This window comes from Bombina bombina, chromosome 7 (genome assembly GCF_027579735.1).
Source record: "Bombina bombina isolate aBomBom1 chromosome 7, aBomBom1.pri, whole genome shotgun sequence".
In the NCBI taxonomy this organism is placed as follows: Eukaryota; Metazoa; Chordata; class Amphibia; order Anura; family Bombinatoridae; genus Bombina; species Bombina bombina.
The window spans coordinates 172,263,411-172,287,937 of record NC_069505.1 but is presented as its reverse complement, the minus strand read 5'-3'; the positions used below and the strand labels follow the sequence as shown (position 1 = coordinate 172,287,937).

Below are 24,527 nucleotides of genomic sequence, written 5' to 3'. Positions count from 1 at the left end.
GATGAGTTGACGCCAGTACCTCCATAGACGTGAGACCGCTCCCACCACCCCATAAAGAGGTTGGCGTAGGAGGGTGCAAATTTAGCCCCCATAGCAGTCCCACGTCTCTGGGGGTAGTGGAGTCCTTGGAACATAAAATAATTATGCTCCAGCAAATATTTAACGGCCAAAACCACCAAATCTTTCATCTCTGGTGTCAGGTCTGTGTATAGATCCAATTCTACAGCTCTAGGCCGAAGCTGTGGGGAATGGAGTAGTATAATGACACAACATCAACAGTTAGCCAACTATACCCCTCCTCCCACACAACTTCCTCCAATTGACTCAGTACATGGGTAGTATCCCTTATGTAGCTTGGCAACATTGGGACCAAGGGCTGTAAAAAATGGTCAACCCATTTAGATAATTGTTCCATTTTGGATCCAATTCCAGCCACAATCGGCCTACCCTTAACGTTAATCAAACTTTTATACACCTTAGGGAGGTGGTGGAAGATGGGGACAATAGGATTGGATACCAATAATGATTTGGCTGTCTCATAATTCATCAACCCATCCTCCACTGCCTCATCAATAAGATGCGTTAACTCAACACCAAACCTCTTAGTAGGATCTCCCATAAGAGGAAGGTAGGTATCAGAGTCCTCAAGCCGTCGATATGCTGCGGCTGCATAAATGTCCCTATCCATGACCACAACGCTTCTGCCCTTATCGGACTGTTTAATGATAATACAATAATTACTCTGAAGGCTAGCAAGAGCTGCCTTTTCAGTTACAGTCAGATTATGTGGACCAGCAGACGTGGCCATGGATAGGTCAGTCAAGTCCTCAACCACCCACTGATGGAAAACTTCCAGGGACTTACCCATAGCTTGCAGCAGGTAGAAAGAGGATTTGGATTTATAAGTGGGTATAGTCGTATTTGACCCAACATTATCCATAACTCTCCCTTCAAGATGGAGACTCTCTAGCGAAACAAGAGCACAAGTTTCTTTTTTTTTATAACTTTTATTTTATGACCAATAATGTAACAGAAAAAAAAGAAATGTCATAGATGCATATAATAATAAAAGACCATTTTACAATATTGTGTTAACATTCCATTTTAACCTAGGTCTTTAGATTTAACATATTTTAAATCAATCAATACCATCAAACAATATATTTCCTACGAATCATGCGTTCTTCTATACATCCAATACATTTACATAATTTGTTTTTTTTATGTTATTAAACATATAACAAAAAAAAACACCAAACAGAGTAACAATCTAATATTAGTGAAGAAAAGAAAAAAGAAGAAAAAAAGAAGGGAAGAAAAAAAAAAGGGGGGGGGGGCATAAGGGAGTATTAACTAATACTTTAAAACTATTAAATAAAGATATTGTCTCCAAAACCTTGGGTAGATCTCTGATAGTATTATTTGAAGGAAGAGAGGGGAGGAGCGAAAATGCTCTATCAACTGTACTTGAACATCTCTATGTTGATCAAGAATAACTTTCTCCCATTTTGCCATAAATACTTTTATTTTTTTTCCCTGAAAGATCCAAGGATCATGTTGGTCTAAGACCATTTGGTACATCATGTTGTGGACAAATTGCGCTATACTTGGTGCATTTTTATTTTTCCAGGTTCTGATTGCCTTGTTAGAAGAATGGCAGTGTTAATCAGTGGCTTATTTATCATTTCCTTTTCAGTATATAAGAAAAATATATGAGCAGCCTCTAAATACAAGTTTTTGACAAGTATTTGTTTAACCAAAACTCTGTCTCTATAATCTTTGTATTTTTGGGCAATACCAAAAAAGGTGCATTAAATCGGCATTTAGGAGATTACACCTAGGACATACATTTGGTCCTAGTCTATTCCATTTTGCCATTATCTTAGGTGTGAGGTATGCTCTGTTTAAGAGTTTATAGTGTGATTCTCTTATTGCTATATCATAAGAATATTTCTCGACTCTTAAAAAGCTTTTTAAAAAAAATTTAATATCTATATTTGGGAACTCAATTTTCCATAATCAGAATACCTTATCCATTTTCACTTCTGCGCCTTTCAAAGCCAGAACCCTGTATAGCAGTTAATGAATGATTACCCATCCAATATCTCTTTATTATGGGTTCTAACAGACCCATTTTCCATAAAAGTCGATCTAAGTCTTGTGTCAGATTTCGACTATATATAAAATGTCTAATCTGTAGCTATGCAAAAAATGAAGTTTTATCTAAGTTGAATTCTCTTGTGAGTACATCAAACGTTTTAATTTGCATAGTAAAAGGGTCAAGCAATTTACATTCTTTAGATTCTTAGAAGCCCATATTCTGTATATAGAGGAGCTACATCCACTACTAAATTCTGAATTCCCCCTAATGGGCAAAATATTCGGAGTATGTACCATTTATCCCCAAATTACAACATACTTTGCTTGGATAGTGTGCTTTTTCAGGTATATTTCTTCATAACATTTTGTTGATTCAAATGTAAATAAGCTTCTAATGAATACGGGGCAATTGATGCTTCTTCTAGTTTATAATTTGGAATTTAGTCTGTTTCCGTAAGCCAATCCAACGCAATTTTAAACAAACATGACAGATTATAATTTAGAATATTGGGGAGCGCAAATCCTCCAGTCTCTTTAGGGTCTGCTAATCTTGCCAATGAAATTCATGGTTTTTTAGATGACCACAGAAAACTTGAGCATTTAGAGTTAAATTTCTGTATATCTGATTTTGGAATAAATATAGGAATATTCTGTAATAGAAATAAAATCTTTGGGAATAGGCACATTTTTATTAATGAGATTTTTGCCAATAGAGTAAGTGGTAGTCTACTCCATTTTTGTAAATTAGTAAAACTTTTTTCCAATAATGGCCCATAGTTGATCTCATACCATTCTTCTGGGTTCTTTGATAAGTTTATTCCCAAGTATTTTATACTTCTTTCTGCCATTTTAAATGGATTTATCAATAAACTAACTTTTTGTTTTATCAACCAAAGAATCTCTGAATTTAATAAGTTGATCTTATAACCGGAAAATTTACTAAATTCCCTAGTGATATTCAGAAGAATTGGTATATAATTTTTGTAGTTTCTGATGTAAGAGAGTATATCATGTGCACATAATGATAGAGTAATATTTTGTTAACCTATATTCATACCCTCTAGCCTGTTTCTTGATGTTATCGCTAAAGGTTCCAATGCTATATCAAATAATAATGGAGATAGGGGACATCCTTGTCTTGTACCTTTGTATAAAATTATTGACGGAGAGGAGAAACCATTTATATTAAGCTGGGAAATTGGGTTTTTATAAAGAAGACCTATATAATTAACAAAGTGACCTTCAAATCCGAATTTTCCCAGTGTAGTAAATAAATGATCCCACAGAATGGAGTCAAACGCCTTCTCCGCGTCTATTTTGATTAAAGCATAATCCGGTTGTCTTTTTGACTCTGTTCTGTGAGATGTTAACACATATTCCATAACTTTCATTGCCTTTCTAATATTTGTATATGTCGTCCTTCCTGAGATAAAGCCTGTCTGATCTATATTTATTAATCCTCCTATGATCCCTTTAAGTCGGCCTGCTAAAATACCAGCCATGATCTTATAATCGCTATTGAGGAGGGATATTGGTCTATAAAAGTCCAATAACGTTGGGTCCTTCCCCTTCTTATGTATTAATATAATATTAGATGTCATAAAAGATTTAGATGGTTCTTTATGTTGTGTAAAGTAAAGATTAAATAAATTTGTTAATGTAGGGGCAATTAATTCTGCTAAAATCTTATACAGTTCAGATGGTATTTGATCTGGACCGGGCGCTTTTCCCAAAGCTAAATTATTCATTTCCTTTAATGTTTCTTCAAGAGTTATTTCTTTATTCAGAATTGCTATAGTTGGCCACTGTCTATTTTTGGTACTTTAATATCCTGCCAAAACTTCTCTTTAGCATCTTTATCAATTTCTGCTGATGAAAAGACATTTTGAAAATATTTATAAAATTGTGTTACAATATCTTTTGGATTATTATATCTAATTCCATCTACAGAAATTGACCCAATATAATTATTCTTTTTCCTACTCTTAGACAAGTTGGCCAGCATTTTAGCCGACTTAGGTGTGTGTCTGCCAAATGTTACTTTATTTTGAATTTCTTCCTGGGCCCTACTTTGATCTAAAAATATTTCCCTTTCTAGTTTAGCCTTTTAATAGACTCTCCAGGTATAATTATTTGGAATTTCTATATACTTTATATATTTATTTTTGAGTTGATTAGATAATTGAATATTCCCACTCTTACTTTTCTTTTTCCTAATTATCATATAGGTTTTTATTTCACCTCTAAGAAATGCTTTTGCAGCCTCCCAATAAATTTCTTCTCTATCTCGATATTCTCTGTTATGTAAATCATATTCCCTCCATTTTTGTGTTCGCCAATTTCTAAATGTGACATCAGAGAACAAAAATGTAGGGAAAAAAAAAAACTTAACACATTGTCTCTTCCATGTATTTCCCGTCTGAACAGCCAAAGAGATAATCGCATGATCCGAAATTATTATATAGAAACATAGAATATGACGGTAGATAAGAACCAAAAAGGCCCATCAAGTTTACCCATATTACGTTACTTTTTCCTTAGGATAGCCTTATGCATGTCCCAGGCATTTTTTAATTCCTTTAAAGTCTTTGTGTTTACCACCTCAAATGGAAGTTCATTCCATGAATCCACCACCCTTTCTGTAAAAAAATGCTTCCTTAAATTTCTCCTGAATCTGCTACCCTCTAACTTTAGATTGTGACCCCTTGTTTTGGCATTTATTTTTTTGTGAAAAATGCTTTCGGCTTCTATTTTATTAAGTCCCTTCATATATTTGAAGGTTTCTATCATGTCACCTCTTTCCCTTCTATCCTCTATACATATTTAGATCATAGTCTTTCTTTGTACGTTTTATATTTTAGACCATGTACCATTTTTGTAGCCCTCCTTTGGACAGCTTCTAGTTTATTTATATCTTTCTGAAGATATGGTCTCCAAAACTGTACACAGTATTCCAGATTTGGTCTAACTAATGATCTGTAAAGTGGCATAAGAACGTTGCTATTTCTGCTACTAAAACCTGTTCCAATGCAACCAAGCATTTGACTGGCCTTGCTGGCTGCACTGCGGCATTGTGTACCAAATTTTAAATCATCTGAAATAATAATTCCCAAATCCCTTTCTTCTTTAATTACAGTCAGTAATGTTACCAATTGGCCTTTGGGTTTTTGGATCCTATATGCATAATTTTGCTCTAGGTAATATTAAATTTCAGATCCCATTTATTTGACCAGTCCTCTAGTTTATTAATATCACAGTTCATTTGATCAACTCCTCCTGGAACATACAACCTGTTACAAATTTTTGTATCATCAACAAACAAGCAAACCTTCCCCTTAAGCCCACTTCCAATATCACTTATGAACATGTTAAACAAAACTGACCCTTGGGGGAACACCACTAGTAACTGATGCCTCATTTGAATGTACTCCATTAATTGAAACCCTCTGTCGTCTATCTTTAAGCCAGCATTCTACCCACTTAACAATCTCAGCATCTATTCCAAGGCAATACATTTGTATATCTTTAATATCTGTCTTAATTTCTATATTTAATAGATTTTCACTTATAAGAAACATATCAATTCTTGAAAGAGAGTGATGTGCCTTCGATTCACAAGTAAATTGTCTTTCATCTGGGTGTTGTGTTCTCCAAATATCTTTGAGCTTTAGACTCTTCGCAAAGTTCGTTATAGTATCAGCTTCTTTTCTAGATCTAAAAGTGCTCCTCTCTCTTAGTCTGTCCAGCCGAGGAACAAACACCGCATTAAAATCCCCTCCAATTATCATCTGTGTATTTATCGTATTAATAAGTTTGGCAAATAATTTATCCCAGAATTCTGGGCGACATTCATTCGGAGCATAAAGATTGCAAAGAGTATATATAACGTTATTCATTTTAACTTCCAGAATCATGTATCTTCCCTCTTCATCTTTGTCTTGTGATAAAATCTGATAAACTAATTTTTTATTAAAAACACACACCACCCCTCTCTTCCTTTTTTTAGCTTCTGCTGTATACACGTCTCCAATCCAACCTATACTTAACTTTTCAGCCTCCCTATCATTCAGATGGGTCTCTTGTAAAAAGACCACATCTGGTTTATGTTTTTTAAGTTGATGGATGATTTTTTCCTCTTAATGGGCGAGGAGATTCCCCCCACATTCCAGGACAAAAAGTTAAGTGTATCTTTCATTACATTTTTTCTTTAATATAAAAAACAGGATAAGAAAAAATGTGATATATACATACATACATATTGCGGGAGCTGAAAATACGCTACCGCTAGGCAGTACATTTTGGAGATTACTCTATTATCCTTTCTTATCTTCTATAAACAGTTTAACTTCCTCGATAGCACAAGTTTCACTGAAACCAAGACTATTACATGAAGCATAGACTAGAAGTTTGTCTGAAATCCTTAGTAGAATATATATATAGTACTTCAAGGCTCTTACAACATCCAAGTTTTGAAGAAGCCTCTCTTCTGAAGAACACCTAGGATTAGAACATAAAGAAGGGACAACAATTTCCCGACATATATCTGAAGTCAAATGTAGTCCTCAAAATTGACCTTATCCTGATGAAAAATAGAGGATCACATGAAAGAGCAGACAACTCAGAGACTCTTCTACAGAAGAGATAGCCAAAGAAACCAAAACTTTCAATGAAAGAAGCTTAATATCCATCTTATGCATAGGCTCAAAAGGAGGAGCCTGAAAAACTTTCAATAACAAATTTAGATACCAAGGAGGAGAACATGTTTAATTCTAGTCAAGGCTTGAACAAAACCATGAATGTCAGAAAGATTTGCAATCTTCTTGTGGAACAAAACTAAAAAAAGCAGAAAGACTTGCACCTGAATCTGTTATTCTGTGATCTAGAGAGATCTTTTGAGACAGGGGAGTATGATCTCTGAACCATTGCTAAAGCATACAAAGCTGAAGAGGCCTCGTGAAAATGAGTAAACGGAATAGCATCTGAAGCAGCATTCATGAGACCTAGCACCGCATGCAAAGTGCGACTGAGGGAAAGAAAGAGACTGAAGGTTTTGACTCAATGAAACTGAATCTATTCTGAACTCACAGAAAAACAACTCCCATCTGAGAAACAAAAGAACTCTTTGGAAAATTGATTCTCCAACCATGTTGTCGAAGAAACAATAGTCTGCTGGTGTGAGATTTTGCTAAATGTAAATATGGAGCTTGAACCAAGATATCATCCAGGTAAGGAAACACTGCAAAGCTCTGAGTACTGATTACAGACAATAAGGTACCCAGAACCTTTGAGAGCATTTTGGGAGCTGTAGCCAGACCAAATGGTAGAGCAACAAACTTAAAATACTTTTCTAGAATGGCAAACCTTAGAAACTGATAATGTTCCATGTGAATTGGAACATGAAGGTAAGCATCCTACATCCTCCAGCAGAGGCAAAGACAAGACTAGTTTACCAGTGAGGTGGGAGGGGTTTAATAGAGCTATTGGGGTTTGGGAATCCTTGTCTCCTCCTAGTGGCAGGAAAAAGCAATTCCGAGGAGTAATGGATCATAGACTCTCACTACCTGTATAAAAGAAATGGGCCTTAACTTAGTCTGATAACCCTTCTCATAGTACAACATATGCAGCACGTTCATTCTTCACCTACCTCCAGCGGAGGCAAGACTAGTTATCGTTAAATTGGGAGGGGTTTTATAGGGCTCGTTTGGAAATCTTTGCCTCCTCCTAGTGGTCAGGAAAAGTAATTCCCAGGAGTAATGGATTGTGGACTCTAACCACCTATATGAAATAAATATCTACTTATAGGTTGCTAAATATACTGCTGCCACATAGTGCTCAAGATATATGCACACTCCTGAACCTACCTCTAAATGCCCTCATGGAAAGGGACAAGGTTTCAAACAAGGAAACCAAGAAAAAAACAATATGAATCCTGAAAGTATGACTTTTATATCCCTTTAAATGTAGCATTTGTTCTATTTTCTTCAAATGTGTGCTATTTATTTGATGTTTTTAATTTACTTCAATCAGGTAATTTATAAGTACAGAAAAACGAAAAAATGCGGCAGCAACAAGCAGAGTAAGAGATAATTTAAAATTCAAATACTTTATTTCTCATATCTTAAAAAAGCCAATTGGCAAAGAATACAAAGGGTAGCAGGTGATAACCCTCCTTACATGTTTCGTGCCTATGCTCGGCACTTAATCATAGGAGTGAGATATGTTAGTACAACCCCTGCTATTTAAAGGGGAAGTACCCAATGATGGCAAAGCTTTAGAAACACCTGTATCAAAGTAGTGTTAAAACTGCTTACCCTCACCTAGCACTAACCAAAAACACAGAAAGGTATATTGTGTTTGAAAAAATATATGTACATGTATGTAAATGCTGAATAACTTAATAAGATATATAGTTATACATGATATGTAAATACACATAAGACAACAACTTCAGTGTTATGTTATAACCTTGTAACCTTATGTCATTCTAGATACTAATTATAAATCACCTCCTATAGGCTAAACTGTATTTATTATTTTGTGATAAATACCTATAATGAATATCTAGGGAATTATATCGAGAAATAGGGGACTATATTTATATGTTCCTATTTATGGACCTAAATGTATCCCATTATTCATTCATACTTATACAAACCAAGTATAGAATGTATAATATTTAAAATTTAAAATTTAAATTGAACTGAATGAGAGCCTAAGATCCAATATTTATTAAAGGTAGATTACTATATGCAATATTATTGAGAAACTTTGTTAAAATTTCTGCATAGTAAATTAAATTGACCCTTAAAAAATAGACCAAAAAAGTATATATATAAATAACTATTCCACATAGTAGGACATGTCCCATTCTCTATTTAGACCCTGTGGTACTATCGTTTTAAGTTTGTAAATCCAAAATAATTCACGTTTGAGCAACAATTTTTGTTTGTTGCCCCCTCTAGTGGGTGACTGAATTTTATCAATAACTTTAACAGTAATGTGTGCTATGTGAGTCATATGTGTTTGATTAAAATGAACCGCTACCGCCGAGTCTTTGTTGTAGTTTTTAGTGTCCCTAATATGTTCTCTGATACGTGATCTGAGCTCTCTGGTCGTTTGACCAATATATTGTAGGGAACAAAGGGAGCATTCTATTAAATAAACTACAAACTCAGTTCTACAATTTGCATAGAACTCCATATTATATCTTTCATGTGTTGCTGAACTGGTGAAAGTATCACTTTTTTCAATAACTTCACACGTAATGCATGGTTTAGTGCCACATTTGTATGTGCCTTTTTTCCTTATCCAATTACTCCCCCGTTTATTTGTTATTGTATTTACCATACTAGGTACCAGCCTGGTGCCCAGAGTCGGTGGTTTCTTGGACACAAATTTACAAGTATGAAAAATGTTACCCAAAGATTCATCTTCTTTTAATATATGTAAATGTTTCTTGAGAATAGCTGTGATTTCATTGAATTGTTTCGAATACTCTGTGGTAAAGACAATTTTGTCTCTACTAAAATCTTGATCTGATCTCTTTTTGGTTGCAATAACCTCTCTTTGAGTCTTATATTTTACCTTTTCGTGAGATTCATTAAGAATTTTATTCGAATATCCCCTTTGTTTTAATCTGTTTGTAAGATCAGTACATTGTAGATTGAATTTCTCAGTACAATTAGTGTTTCTTCTCATTCTAATATATTGGGCTTTGGGGATTGATCTAATTAAATGTGGGGGATGGCATGATTTGGCATGGAGTATGGTATTTCCTGCCGTTGGTTTGCGATATGTATTACACCTTTTTCTGGATCACCTGTGAGCTCTAGGTCTAAGAAACATATTTTATATTGTTGTAATTCACCTGTGAATCTCAAATTTAAATCATTGGTATTAACATACTCTAAAAAGGTGCTCAACTCAAGTTTATCCTCCACTATAAATATAAGATCATCTATGAAACGCATATACTTGATAATATGCTTTGCAAATGGATTGGAAAGAGTGTAAAGGTATAAATCCTCCCACCATGCTACATACAGGTTGGCAAACGAGGGGGCAAATTTTGCCCCCATCGCTGTGCCACAAACCTGCACATAGTATTCATTATTAAACATAAAAAAATTATGTTTTAATAAAAATTCAATGATTTCACAGAAAAAAAGTTTGAATTCTAAAGAATAACGTGTGGCTGTATCCAAGAAATATCTAATGGCTTTTAATCCTAACGTGGGGTATACTTGAGTAAAGGGAGGTGGCATCAATGGCCACCCATCTGAACTCCTTGTTCCATTCTACATATTCCAAACAATTCAACAGATGTGTTGAATCACGTAAATAGCTATTAAGGCTTTTAACCAAAGGCTGGAGTATGGAGTCGACCCATTCAGACAATGGCTGAAACATAGAGCCAATGCCTGAAATGATAGGTCTTCCTGGGGGAGAGGTCATATTTTTATGTGTTTTAGGCACATGATGGAATATAGGCACTAATGGATGATCCGGTATCATATTTTTGACCTGTTCCTCAGTGAAGACATTGATGGCTATTCCTTGTTCTATTATAGAATAAAGTTTAGACTTAAATATCTGTGTTGGATTCCTATCCAGCTTTCTGTATGTTTTGGTATCAGACAATTGTCTGTAAGCCTCATTGCAGTAGTATTCTTTATCAAGGACCACTACATTACCACCCTTGTCAGATGTTCTTATCACAATACTATCATTTTGTTTTAATTTGTGTAATGCATTAAATTCTGCTTTTGTGAGATTAGGTTTCCCTGTGGAGCCCTTTGTTTTTATCTCTGTCTCTAAATCTAACAAATCCTTCTGGACTCTCCTCTGATACATATTAATATATGGACCCCTGAAGTTTGTGGGATAGAACTCTGACCTCCCCCTTCTGGGTGACTGTATATCACTGTCCTCTGGACCATGTTCACATTCTAAAGATTTTAATTCATTAAGTGTTATACAGTCACCAAATTTGAGGGTTGCTGAGCCCATCTCACCTACAATACTGCTATGGTCAACCATTAAATCTGAATTATCATTTGCACATTCTTCTAATGCTGATTCTTCCTTCTGCAAATTAAAAAAGCGTTTTAATGTCAATTTCCTGACAAATTTATTAATGTCAATGATAGTTTTGAAAGCTGAAAAAGTATTCGTAGGGGCAAAGCCCATTCCCTTGCTCAGTAGTGATTTTTCTTCCTCTGTAAGTTCCTGTTTGGACAGGATGTTTTTAATTTACTTCAATCAGGTAATTTATAAGTACCTTTCAAATGCTATAAATGTAGGCTCCTCAGGTGTCAGTGATAAAACAAAGCTTCTTTATGCATATAGTTATACTGTATATTAGTAGGTATAATTAAATGTATCCTCGGCTCATAAAAAAGTGGTTGGAACAGATGCTTCATAAACTATAGTCAAGGACAAACATTTCTTCAAGATAATGCATTTTTAAACATCTTCACCTGCATACTTTAAACAAGCAATAACTAGATTCCAAAAATATCTTGTAGTCTAACCTCTAATACTTAAACACACACCACACTCCAAAACAATAAAAGTTTGCGCATGAAGAAAGTTATGAAGGAACAGAGTATACTGTCATTTTTAAAATAATATAGCAGTATCCATTGTTCACTTCCAATAAGCATTAGCAGGAACTGAACAGGAGATAATGGGAAACTATTTAAATAGCTTTAACTTCATAGTATTTTTGTGCAAAAACTCAATACCCTGTATATGTAAATGCGGTCTCTTAATTAGATTTAGAATTTTTTTTGTGTGATGCCAAGCACGATGATACCAAATAATTGTAAGTAAAAAAAAAATAATTAAATGCACTGGGACATTTTTCAAAAAGTGTAGAACATACCTGATTTGTTCTTTTTGTCACCAGTCTCATCCAAGGCAGAAAGTGCTGTAGATATGCTCTTCTGGAGATCATTATTGCCTCCCACTGAATCGTCTTCATCAGAAGAGAAGGAAGGCAGTGTTTCCAGGTTTTTCTTTAATTCCTCTTCTGTTTTTTTGGGAGAACTTGTGCTGTTAACATCAGAAGCTTGGCTAGTTGCAGCCGATTGTGTCTGAGGAAGTGGACTAGAACAAGGTGCTTTTATTACTGGAGTGCAAGGCCTCCGAATGCGGTTTGGGACACGAACAGCAGGGGCGGAAAACTGCTGCTTTGGTCCAGTTTTTAAAAAGTCTAAAAAAGATGCAATAAATCCAGTTTTAACTTCTGGTTGCTTCTCTTCTACTTCTTTTATTTTTTGACGCATTTTTTCCTGGTGTTGGTATGTATCATAATACCCTTCTGAAACATGAGAATATGGCATACACGAATCTGAACTCTTGGAAATGGGACGTTTTAATGTAACATTACGTTTAACTTGCTTCTGATTTGCATTTTCATCTTCTGCAAACTGTTTAATGGGCATTTTATCTGCCCCCTTGATCTTTTGAATACCATCCTGTGATAGATCTTGACAGTCCTCTTCTATATGGCCACTAGAGCTAGTGCTTACTTGTAGATCATTTTTTGTTGGATGCTGTCCTTGAATTTGGCCAGTTCCTGCTGCATTTTCATCTGAAGTCATCATAAAATCTCCTTCAGACGAACCATTTTCTTCACTTAAGCTCTTGTTAACAGAAAGGAATTCTGAGTCCCTTCCATTATCTGGAATATTGTTAACTCCTTTAGATTCCAGGTTAGAATTAGAATGCTTATTACCAATTTCAGAACTGCTCTGATGCTCATCTTGGCTAGGTCCAAGCACAGGTGAGCTCATTCCTGCTGAAATGTCTTGCTCTAAAGGCTGTATTCTAGCTTGCTCTAGACTTGCATTTTTGGTCTGTGCCGCAGAAACGGTAGAAAGGTTTATTGCTGTTTGGCCACCATTTAAAGAAAGAGCATTTATGGTTTGCGGCTTTGTAGAACTGTAGTTTGGAGACATGTGTCTAACATTTATAGTTTGAAAGCGTGATTTTGAATCCTCATTTTTTACAGATAAATTATCTTCATTAGAAGATTTGGCAAACTCTTGAGCTGCTGTAGCTGCAAGTATGTCATCAACATGAGACAAAAAGTTCCTTTCATCGCTAAGCAGCATAGATTCTGTGAAACACATTGGATTAAGAGTATCAAACTGATTCTTAGAATCAAGTCGAGCTCTCTGGTTAAAATGATCTTTTGGGTGCAAATGTGACTGCAGATGTTTTCCATCTGATGTATCCATTTTTATTACTTCAGAACCTTGAGTGTGGATTGTTTGTTGAGATTGTCCTCCATTGCTTTGATTAATTTGTCCATCCATTTGTAAAAACTGGTGGGATACCTGTTGAGGACTCTGAATGCGTTCCAATGATGGAGTTGGCTTTGTTTGTCCCAGGCTTGACTGTAAAATAGACTGCTGAAAAATCTGCAAATCACAGCCGGGATCCAGAAGTACCTGTGCACCTTGTAACTGTAGGTGCTGAGAATGCCTTAAAGCTTGAATCTGTGGCGATGTACTGGACTGCTCCTGCAACTTTGTATCATGTACTTTGTGCATTATCGAATGTTGACTAAGGTCTTTAGCACTTACTTGTGAGGATTGTACCAACTCTGCTGATTTTTTGGCATCATGGCCTGTTGAGTTATTTACATGGCCCACGTGCTGGGACATGTGTGCCACTGGACTTATCATTCTTTCATCTTTTTTTGATCCTTGAAGTCCAAGTACCTGGTCTTCCAGACGGGAATTACTTTTAATAACACTCTGAGCATATCGGTCGTCTGTTTTTGAAACACTGTATGATGTCTCTTGAGCACTTATTTCTCCTTCACTTATTCCTTGTGTTGAAGATTCTATATTAGTCTGCTGTTGTAATGACTGCAAATCTTGAATCTGAAACTTGTCTTCTTGTTTCACTGAAGCAAATAAATTGGTTTCAGACTTCCTTTTGACATATGCTTTTGAGTCTGTCGAGGTTCTGTTATTCTGCAGTGACTGAGAATGAGTTGGTGATGCAAATGAAGATGGCTGTACAGTTGGCAAAAACTTCTGGGACTGTGGTGAGGTGGATCCTGCTGTATTTTGTGATGAATGCATAGAAATAAAATTTTGGGTTGGACTTGAGGCGTTCATATTCTGACCACGGGAGGAAGCAGAGAATGGAAGAGATGGTGAAGCCAGTGGTAAGTTTTGTGCAGAAGTATAGCTTTCTGAAGGACTTACTGGTGACATCACCTGTGATTGAGATGAATAGCTAACCTGCGGTTGACTAACTGGAGTTAAACCCTGAGTGTTACTGGAAGTATAGGTTTGTGACTGGTTAGCAGAAGACAAATCTCTCCTTTGATCAGAGTAATTGTCACTGGAAACTGAAGAAAGAGCAAGAGGCTGTTCTGATGAGTAACTTAGTGTTTCACTGCCCGAGGTTATGGTTTGTGATTGACTTGAAAATACAGTAAGTGGTTTGTACAATGGAGGCAACTTCTCTGATTTGATTGTAGAAAAAACTTGTGAATGACTGACAGATGGTAAATTTGGGGACTGGGTTGACACATAATCAGGGGACTGGCTTACAGAAAGAAGACTAGGTAGCTGTGCAGAGGAATATATTTGTGCTTGGCTTGAAATGACAGAACTTTGGTTCTGTGAAGACTTGCTGTAACTTTGGGCCTGCCCAGGAGAGACTATATTTTGAGACTTCGGTGTTTTTGAGGACCTTGGGGGTGCTTTTGTAGGACAGTTTTTTGCTTTTGTAGAAGAGGGAGGGTAACCAGGAGATGGTATGACAGAGGGATAAGATTGAGATAATTCCACTGAAACTTGAGAGGTTTTCTGCACTGGTCCCCCATTGCTCACCTGAGTTAGAGCTCCCAGTGGAGCACATAACAGAGCAGACTGTCTTGATGAGTCTTGTAATGTAACTCCACTTGCACTTGTTAAATAATTTTGTAGGGAATGCTGAGTACCAGATAGCTGTGCCTGAACAGACTGTGTACTTGAAGGCCTCTGATGGTGTTTAATAACACTACATTCTCTCTGAAGTGCTCTTTCGATGGAGGCAGTGGAACCTGTGAAGACTGATGTACTATATGGCTGAGCAGTCTGTTGTGTTCCTCCAAGTGCTGATGGTAACAAGCTGAACTGTGGCTGTAAAAGATGGGGCGCAGACTCCTGGGCAGATCGATATGTAGAGGATTGTGGTATGCCAGTGCTTAACACAGCACTGCCAAGACGTTCAAAAGTCAAAGCAGTTGGTGTCTGTGAAGTCTTTATCTGCAACAAAGGATCATGTGGAGAGAGCAAACCATTTGTTGTTGCACTGAAAGTTCCATCTTGAAGTGTTAAAGATGGAGTTGTGGCAAAGTTTCTAGAGCTAAATGTGTTTGGGTGCTGATACGCAGAAAGAGCAGAGGTTGGAAATGTTCCAGATGTTTGTAATGCTCCTGTAACAAACAGTTCTGTAGCTGCTGAGGAATGCATACCTGAAATAATAATAAAAAAGTTAACAGTTATTACTTGATTTAACACCTAGAATAGCTACAGGTAAATAAGAAACCATTTTAGACCCTCCAATTTAAGTTTTTTTTTATTATGCAATCTCATTATTGCTTAAACTCCCTTTATTCACAACAGAGGGCTGTTGTCTCTTTGTGGGGTCAAATCAGGATTTTAGATCTTTGGGCATATAAGGTTTAGTACAATGTATTTCAGAAGGAAAAGAAAACAAAAATTTGATGTGGCTTCTCTTTTGAAAAGATTAGTCCTCTTTGCTAAAAGCAAGAAACCGTGGATAAACATATGTAGGAACTAGCCATGTGCAGAATTTCGTCGTTCCGCATTCGTTATAGAAATTAATGCCAAATATGGTCATAGGTAGCATGTCATCGCACTTAATGCAGCTGATGGGTCCACTTAAATTATTATCTAACTCTGACACAGGCTATGGGCGAGCTAACACTTGCTTTACTAGGCACAGTTACCTAAACGCTATCTGATAAATGGTCATCAACACAGTCTCCAGGTGCGCTAAGTCTAGAACTACAAAGTGTGCTAACCTCAGCCCAAGTCTCGGCATGGTAACTCAGATAACAGTCACTAATTGACAGCAGGTAGGTGTTTGAAATGCGCTATCCTACGCAGGCGCGCACAAACCCAGCTAAATTTTGTAGTCTCTGTTGGTGGGTTAGTGCGGGCACAAGTACTGAATCATCGATTACACCATTACAGCATAGGGACGCCCAGCCAAGGCCTATAAATACCCACAATCCCCTTCAGAAAGTGCTTGGTTATTCTAATGTCAAGTCACTAGTCTCTCTAGCACTCAGAAATCTCAAGTGGTATCTCTGATTGTCCTTCCCTATACTTGACCCTGTCTTCTGACTCTTTGACTCCTGGCTATCTATACAGATTCTGCCTTACTGCTTGACCCCCTTTATCAGTATTAACCCTTGGCCTGAGTATTAAACTGTTTCTCTGTCTCCTCCTCTTTGGTCTGATGTTTTTGTACTGATCTCCTCGCTTAGCCTTGGCTACCTTCTAACAGGCACGGGGGGGGCCAAAGGATAGTCCAAAGTCAACCTCTCTGACGGACCTGTTCCCAATTCAGGTTTCCCTCAGTAGGGGTATACGTAAGGGTATGCTCAATAACCTGACCCTGGATTCTTCTACCAGTAACCTTACCCAGGTATGTCTTTACACATACTATTTTGGGGCCAGATTTATTATTGTAAAAGTGCAACATACAAATATCTGAATTAATATGTACTCCAATAAAGTTGACACTAAAAATAGTCGAATGCAGCTACCTGCAACCATATTTGGCATTTGATTCTATAATGAATGCCGAATAAATAAATTCTGCACATACCTAGTAGGAACTATCAAAATAAATGAACACCCTAGGGTCATACAAAACACTTTCCTTAAATATAAACTAAAGAATACAAATTTATTTTAATCATTTCATACTTAAAAACAGTTACACCCTGCTCTCTTTGTGCGTATACTCACATTCCTTCCTGGAGTAGAGACATGTCCCCATATGTTCAGGTTGGCTTATTTTTTTTAGTAAAATTGCTTATACTGACCTACCAATATAAATTACTAAATAATAATCAAGAAAGTGATGTGACAGATATAGAAAATATTTAAGGGAATAATAACAAAGCTATCCGTAAGAGGGATAAAAAAGTGTGTGTGTGGGGGGAAGTGCGCTAACACGACATGAAAAACAAAATTTATGCTTACCTGATACATTTCTTTCCGGATATGGTGAGTCCACGGGATCATCAATTACTGTTGGGAATATCACTCCTGGCCAGCAGGAGGAGGCAAAGAGCACAACAGCAAAGCTGTTAAGTATCACTCCCCTTCCCACAATCCCCAGTCATTCGACCAAAGGAAAATGGAGAAAAGGAATAACACAAGGTGCAGAGGTGCCTGAGGTTTAGACAAAAAAACTGTCTCAGAAACAAAAGGAGGCGGGATCATCAATTACTGTTGGGATTCAATACCCAAGCCAGAGGACACTGATGATTAGGGAGGGACAAGACAGGTAACCTAAACAGAAGGCACTGCCTTTTGAAGAACCTTTCTCCCAAAAGAAGCCTCAGCCAAGGCAAAAAGTATCACATTTATAAAATCTAGAAAAAATATGCAAAGAGGACCAAGTTGCAGCCTTGCAAATCTGTTCCACAGAGGCTTCATTTTTGAAAGCCCAAGAAGAAGAAACAGCCCTAATAGAATGAGCTGTGATTCCGGAGGCTGCTGTCCAGCAGTCTCATACGCCAAACAAATTATAAGAATTATACTTCTCAACCAGAGGAAAAGAGAAGTAGCAGTGGCTTTCTGACCTTTACGTCTCCCAGAGAAAAAAACAATGCAGAAGACTGGCGAAAGTCCTTAGTCGCCTTCAAATAGAATTTAAGAGCCCGCACAACATCTAGATTGTGCAACAAACGTTCCTTATGAGAAGGATTAGGACACAGAGAAGGAACAACAATTTCCTGATTGATCTGCATGAAAAATGAGATAAGGCGAATCGCACTGCAAAGCTGAGAGTTCCGAAACTCTGAGCAGAAGATACAGCAATAAGAAACACAACCTTCCAATATAATAACTTAACCCTTTGAGTGCTAAGCACTTTCCCACCTGGGTGCTAAGCTGATGTAAGTTTTTTTTTTTAATTTATTTTTTAAAATATTTTTTTTTTTTTTACAGATCCTCAAGACTTAGGCGATTACCTTTCCAACAGTGGGTCTTGGGGGTCTTGCAGCTGCTTAGATGCCTAAGTTACAGGATTATAAGCAGCATGACCCCTTTCCCTATTCTTGTCATTGTCTATTTTAAATAAAGTTGCACGGTGACGTCATCATGTCATTGTGCGTGACATCACAGCGCAAAACGTGAAGCACTGGCAAAGCCTGTCACTATACAGGCCCGATCGCCGGAGCGGGTGGGAGCCCCCAGATCTCCCTCAAGGTGGGAGAGTGCTAGCGACGGTTCTGAGCCATCGTTAGCACCTGATTGAGAAACTCTGCGACGGCTCAGAGCCGTCATTTGCACTGGAATAGAATTCATAGGGTCAAACAGAGCCTGTTGCAAAACTTTAAGAACAAGGTTAAAGCTCCAAGGTGGAGCAACAGATTTAAACACAGGCCTGATTCTGACCAAGGCCTGACAAAAAGATTGCACATCTGGTACGTCCTCCAGACGCTTGTGCAGCAAAATGGATAGAGCAGAAATCTGACCCTTCAGAGTAGTGACAGACAAACCCTTCTCCAAACCCTCCTGGAGAAAAGATAAAATTCTTGGAATCCTGATTCGCACCAAAAAAGGTATTTAAGCTATAATGTATAGTAAATCTTTCTAGTAACAGGCTTGGGAGCCTGAATCATGGTCTCAATGTCCAACTCAGAAAAACGACGCCTAGATAAAATTAAGCGTTCAATCTCCAAGCAGTCAGCTTCAGAGAAATGAGATTTGGATGAAGAAAAGGATCCTGAAGTAGAAGGTCCTTCCTCAAAGGAAGTCTCCACGTCGGTAGAGATGACATTTCCACTAGATCTGCATACTAGATCCTGCGAGGCCATGCAGGAGCTATTAGAATCACTGATGCTCTCTCCTGCTTGATCCGAGCAGTGACTCGTGGAAGGAAAGCAAAACGGGGGAAAAAGGTATGCCAACTTGAAGTTCCAAGGAACTGCCAGAGAATCTATCAGGAAAATACGCTTCCCAGTTGTCCACTCCCGGAATGTGGATGGCAGAAAGACAGCAATTGTGAGCTTCCGCCTACTGAATGATTCGAGCCACCACTTTCATGGCGAAGGAACTCAGAGTTCCCCCCTGGTGGTTGATGTAAGCCATTGAGGTTATGTGGTCTGACTGGAACCTGATAAACCGGGCTAAAGCCAGCTGAGGCCAAGCCATCAAGGCATTGAAGATCACTCTCAACTACAATATGTTTATGGGGAGAGCAGATTCCTCCTGAGACCAAAGTCCCTGCGCCTTCAACGAGTCCCAGACTGCTCCCCAGCCCAGCAGGCTGGCATTCGTGGTCACAATCACCCATGAGGGTCTCTGAAAGCATGTCCCCTGGGACAGATGTTCTTGAGACAGACACCACGGAAGAGAGTCTTTTGTTGATTGATCTAGAACTATCTATCCTCTGACACAAGTTTGCATAATCCCAGTACCATTGACAGAGCATGCATAACTGTAGAGCTCTCAAATGGAATCGAGCAAAGGGAACTATGTCCATGGAAGCTACCATCAGACCAATTACCTCTATACATTGAGCCACTGATGGCCGTACAGCAGACTGTAGAGACAGGCAAGAAGAATCTTGGCTCTTCTGACCTTCATCAGAAATATCTTCATTGATAGGGAATCTATAATGGTTACTAAGAAGACTACCCTTGTAGCCGTAACAAGGGAACTTTTTTACAAATTCACCTTCCATCCGTGGGAACGATGAAAAGACAACAAGATCTCTGAATGAGATTTTGCTAGTTGAAAAGATGGTGCCTGAACCAGAATGTCGTCCAGATAAGGCGCCACTGCAATTCCCTGAGACCGAATTACTGCCAGCAGAGCTCCCAGGACCTTTGAGAAGATTCTGGGAGCTGTGGTGAGGTTAAATGGAAGGGCCACAAACTGAAAGTGTTTGTCCAGATAGGCAAACCTCAGAAATTTGTGATGATCCCTGTAAATGGGAACGTGGAGGTACGCATCCTTCAGGTCTATGGTCGTCATGAACTGACCTTCTTGCCTAGAGGAAGAATGGAACGGATAGTCTCCATTTTGAAGGACGGCACTCTGAGAAACTTGTTGAGGAACTTTAGATCTAAAATAGGCCTGAAAGTTCCCTCTTTTTTGGGAACCACGAACAGGTTGGAATAGAACCCTAGACCCTGTTCCTGTACTGGAACTATCACTCCCAGGAGAAGGCCTCTCTTTTTATCTGGTGAGGTCTACAGGTAACATTGAGAGGTGGAATCTGCCCCTGGGAGGAAAGGTCTTGAATTCTTACTTGTAACCCTGGGATACTATGTCCATGGCTAACGGGTCTGGGACATCTCGTATCCATGCATTAGAAATCAGAGAGTCTGCCCCCCACTTGATCCAGTCCCGGATCGGGGCAAACCCTTCATGCTGACTTAGATTCAGCTGCGGGTTTCTTAGATTGCTTCCCCTTGTTCCAAGACTGACTGGGTTTCCAAGAAGGCTTGGACTGTTCCTGCTTGGTAGATGAGGGGGGAAGACTTACCTCTAAAGCTACGAAAGGAACAAAAATTACTCTGACGTCCTTTCAATTTATTCTTCCTATCTTGAGGCAGAAAAGATCCTTTACCACCCGTGATATCGGAAATAATTTCTGCCAAACTCGGCCCAAACAAGGTATTGTAAGGAATGGCCAAAAGCTTAGATTAAGAAGAAACATCCGCTGACCAAGATTTCAGCCATAGCGCTCTACGTGCCAAAATTGCAAAACCAGATATTTTGGCCCCCAACTTAATGACCTGCAAAGAAGCGTCAGTGATAAAACTTAAGAGCCTTTATCCTATCCTGTATCTCCTCCAAAGGAGTCTCTGCTTGGAGGGACTCAGACAAAGCGTCAAACCAATAAGCTGCTGCACTTGTCACTGTAGCAATACACACCGCAGGTTGCCATTGTAAGCCCTGATGAATATACATCTTTAAGAAAGCCTCCAGCTTCTTGTCCATAGGGTCCTTGAAAGAGCATCCATCCTCAATAGGAATAGTAATCCTCTTGGCCAGTATAGAGAGATAGCCCCTTCTACCTTGTGGACCGACTGCCACAACTCTTTAATGGAGTCAGCCACGGGGAACATCTTCCTAAAGACGGGAGAGGGAGAAAAAGGAATTCCAGGTCTCTCCTATTCCCGGGCAATAATCTCCATAGCACGGTCTAGCACTGGAAACATGGGAAGGTACATCAAAGTATCTATTTAATTTGCTAGATTTCTTAGGGTTGACAACGACAGGAGTATCGGAGTCGTCCAAGGTAGCCAAAACCTCCTTTAACAAAACACAAAGTTGTTCAAGCTCGAATCTGAAAGAAACTACTTCAGCATCCGAAGAAAGGATTATCCTATCCGAATCTGAGCTTTCACCCTTAGAGGCTACCGAAGTATCCTCCTCTTCCGACTTCTGTGAAAGAGCAACTTGGTTAGCCTCTACTGGATCAGAAACCTTACTATCCGATTCCCTAGTTTTCTTCTTGCGTCTTCCCTGAAGCATGGGGATGGCAGCTAGCGCCGAGGATACTGCCAAGGATACCTGGGCAGCAATTTCTGCATGCAAATATACTTCTCCAGGAGATTGTGAGGAACCGCAGGGCACTGCATCCGACGACAATAAAGTTTGGGACGCTTGAGGAGAAGGCTGTGGCATTACTTGACCAGCATCATCCTGAGAGAATGGTGGCTCAGAAAAGTATATTTTTGTATATTAGAGTTCTCTCAATACAAGAGGAACAAAAGGGCAAAGGAGGTTCCACTTGTTTATCAAAACACAGCTTGCACTCTACAGCCGGCACAGACTCTTGGTTCATATTGCAAGAAAATTCAACACAAAAACATTTTTCTTTAAATTGAATAGTCTCTTTAAGGCAGTGATTCCCAACGTAATCACAATCCCTTAATAGGGAAAAAGTGTAATCAATATATAAATAGGATTGCCAAAGTTTTTCTTTAAACACCAAGGGACCTAATAAAACCTCTTATATCCGCCCTGTACACCTCAGCAATATAGCTGAGATGCCTTCCTGCCCCCCTCTGCACCACGGAGCTGATTGAGACACTGATGCCTGATCGCAGCAGCTCCGGACCTCTAGGACTGTCTCTGTTGAAGCTCGTGGATCGCACAGCAAACAGGAAATTGTTGCGTCACGGAAGCCACCTCCCAGTGAAAAAAAACACGCGCTTTAACAGTCATTGCCGCCTCAAAAAGGGATCCGCCTCTCCTATAATGACAGGAGTGGTCTCGGCGGCCATACTGTAATATACACACTGCCTAAAGTTTCCCTGACCAAAGTCTTACTATAGAATGTGAGGGAATAAAAGATTCTGACCAGTTCCTCAAAAAACGGATTAAAAATAAAATTATTGAGCCACCACTAATACCCATCTCTCTAAACGTCACACAGTGCCTGCACCCTGCCCTTATGATTCCTGAGCCTCCCGTGTTCAATTCAGCCTATTTTCAGTGCCAGAGCTCTTCCCCAGAAGAAAACAAAATGACACTTACCTGCACCCTTCACTGTCTGGCAGGACGACATCTCATCCGGCATGAAAGGAAGCCACTCCTCGCAGAGACCTGTGGAAATAAAAAGGACAGAGTAAACCTACTCTGGTTTTCTATATCAGGGAAGCAATTTGTCAGGAAAACGCAGTGAGGCCCACCTCACAAGTTGCTAACTGCTTGAAAGCCACCACTGCCCTACTGAAGAGACTAACGTGGAGTACAGCTAGACCCTCTCAAGATAGGAAAGGTCAGTAGCAAAAACTACTGTGACTTTCAAAATAATAAAATCTTGATTGAAGAGAAATTCTTCAGACACCAAAACTTCACCTCCTCCTTGCACTGAAGGCAAAGAGAATGACTGGGGATTGTGGGAATGGGAGTGATACTTAACAGCTTTGCTGTGGTGCTCTTTGCCTCCTCCTGCTGGCCAGGCGTTCTATTATTCACAGTAATTGATGATCCCGTGGGCTCACCATATCTTAGGAAAGAAATATGAATTTTTCCCATTCCAATGTTCTTCACATAGCAGAATATGAGAGAGAGAGAGAGAGAGAGAGAGAGAGTAAAAGCCATGAATGAACCACTCAATATGAAGCAGCGCTTCTAATGGACTAACTGGGCTATAAGAATAGAAATCAATTTGATATTAGGTGACACAATATGCACTCTATAGCTAGCTATAATAACTTTTATACTAGTTTGTATCCCTGATACTGATAACAATAAAAACTGTTGAAGCTGTTAAAATATTATTAAAATATTAAATCATAATAAAATATAAGGTGTAAAAAAAATACTCAGTTAAGATTATATGCCAATAAAAGCAGTGAATGTCCAAAAATATCCACACCAGAGTTTTAGAAACAGTACCGTAATTGATGAATGGTACAACTGCTTTCAAAGTACCCGTGTAGCACACAGTGTGTAAAGATGTTAATTCCTTGATGCTTCGCTTGTTCTATGCAGCCTCCCCAGAAACTTGCGACAGTACTCCAGTCTCCGGTCTAAACAGCTAAAAAGGGAAAAAGAAGGGGACAGGCGCAACAGCAACTCAAAGTATCCGTTTATTTTATACACATGTAAAGCATACAATATTTCACTTACAGGATTGCAATGGGTTATTCGCCTTCTGTTTAAAAGTGATTTGATTCTCCTGATTAGCAGTGCATAGTCACCGTAGGTAGATTGCAACACTTCTCCTTTAGTGGAGCTTTCATTTGCAGCGGTCTGGTCTCTTTTTAACCGCACTATGGGCGGACGCTTTTGCACTCTGTTTGTCCTTTCAATCTCAGGCTTCCAAATGAATTTATTCCTTTTATAGTGCGGTTAAAAAGAGACCAGACCGCTGCAAATGAAAGCTCCACTAAAGGAGAAGTGTTGCAATCTACCTATGGTGACTATGCACTGCTAACCAGGAGAATCAAATCACTTTTAAACAAAAGGCGAATAACCTATTGCAATCCTGTAAGTGAAATATTGTATGTTTTACGTGTGTATAAAATAAACGGATACTTTGAGTCGCTGTTGCGCCTGTCCCCTTCTTTTTCCCTTTTTACATGAATGAACCAGTCAAAACAACAAAGTCACTTTGTATAGAAAGTAAACATGGGGCGCTATACTACACATAGTCCATGAAATTGTGACACATTTGCAGCG

The 24,527-nt window shown here is 38.5% G+C and overlaps 1 protein-coding gene across 1 annotated transcript in view; it reads right to left on the bottom strand.

Annotated features, from left to right (window-relative positions):
- QSER1 (glutamine and serine rich 1) overlaps positions 1–24,527 on the bottom strand; it is a 368,580-nt gene that overhangs the window by 172,397 nt on the left and 171,656 nt on the right. Inside the window, exon 4 of the mRNA XM_053720408.1 lies at positions 11,987–15,586. Within this exon, the coding sequence (XP_053576383.1) occupies positions 11,987–15,586 (3,600 nt within the window). The remainder of the gene's footprint in view (positions 1–11,986; positions 15,587–24,527) is intronic.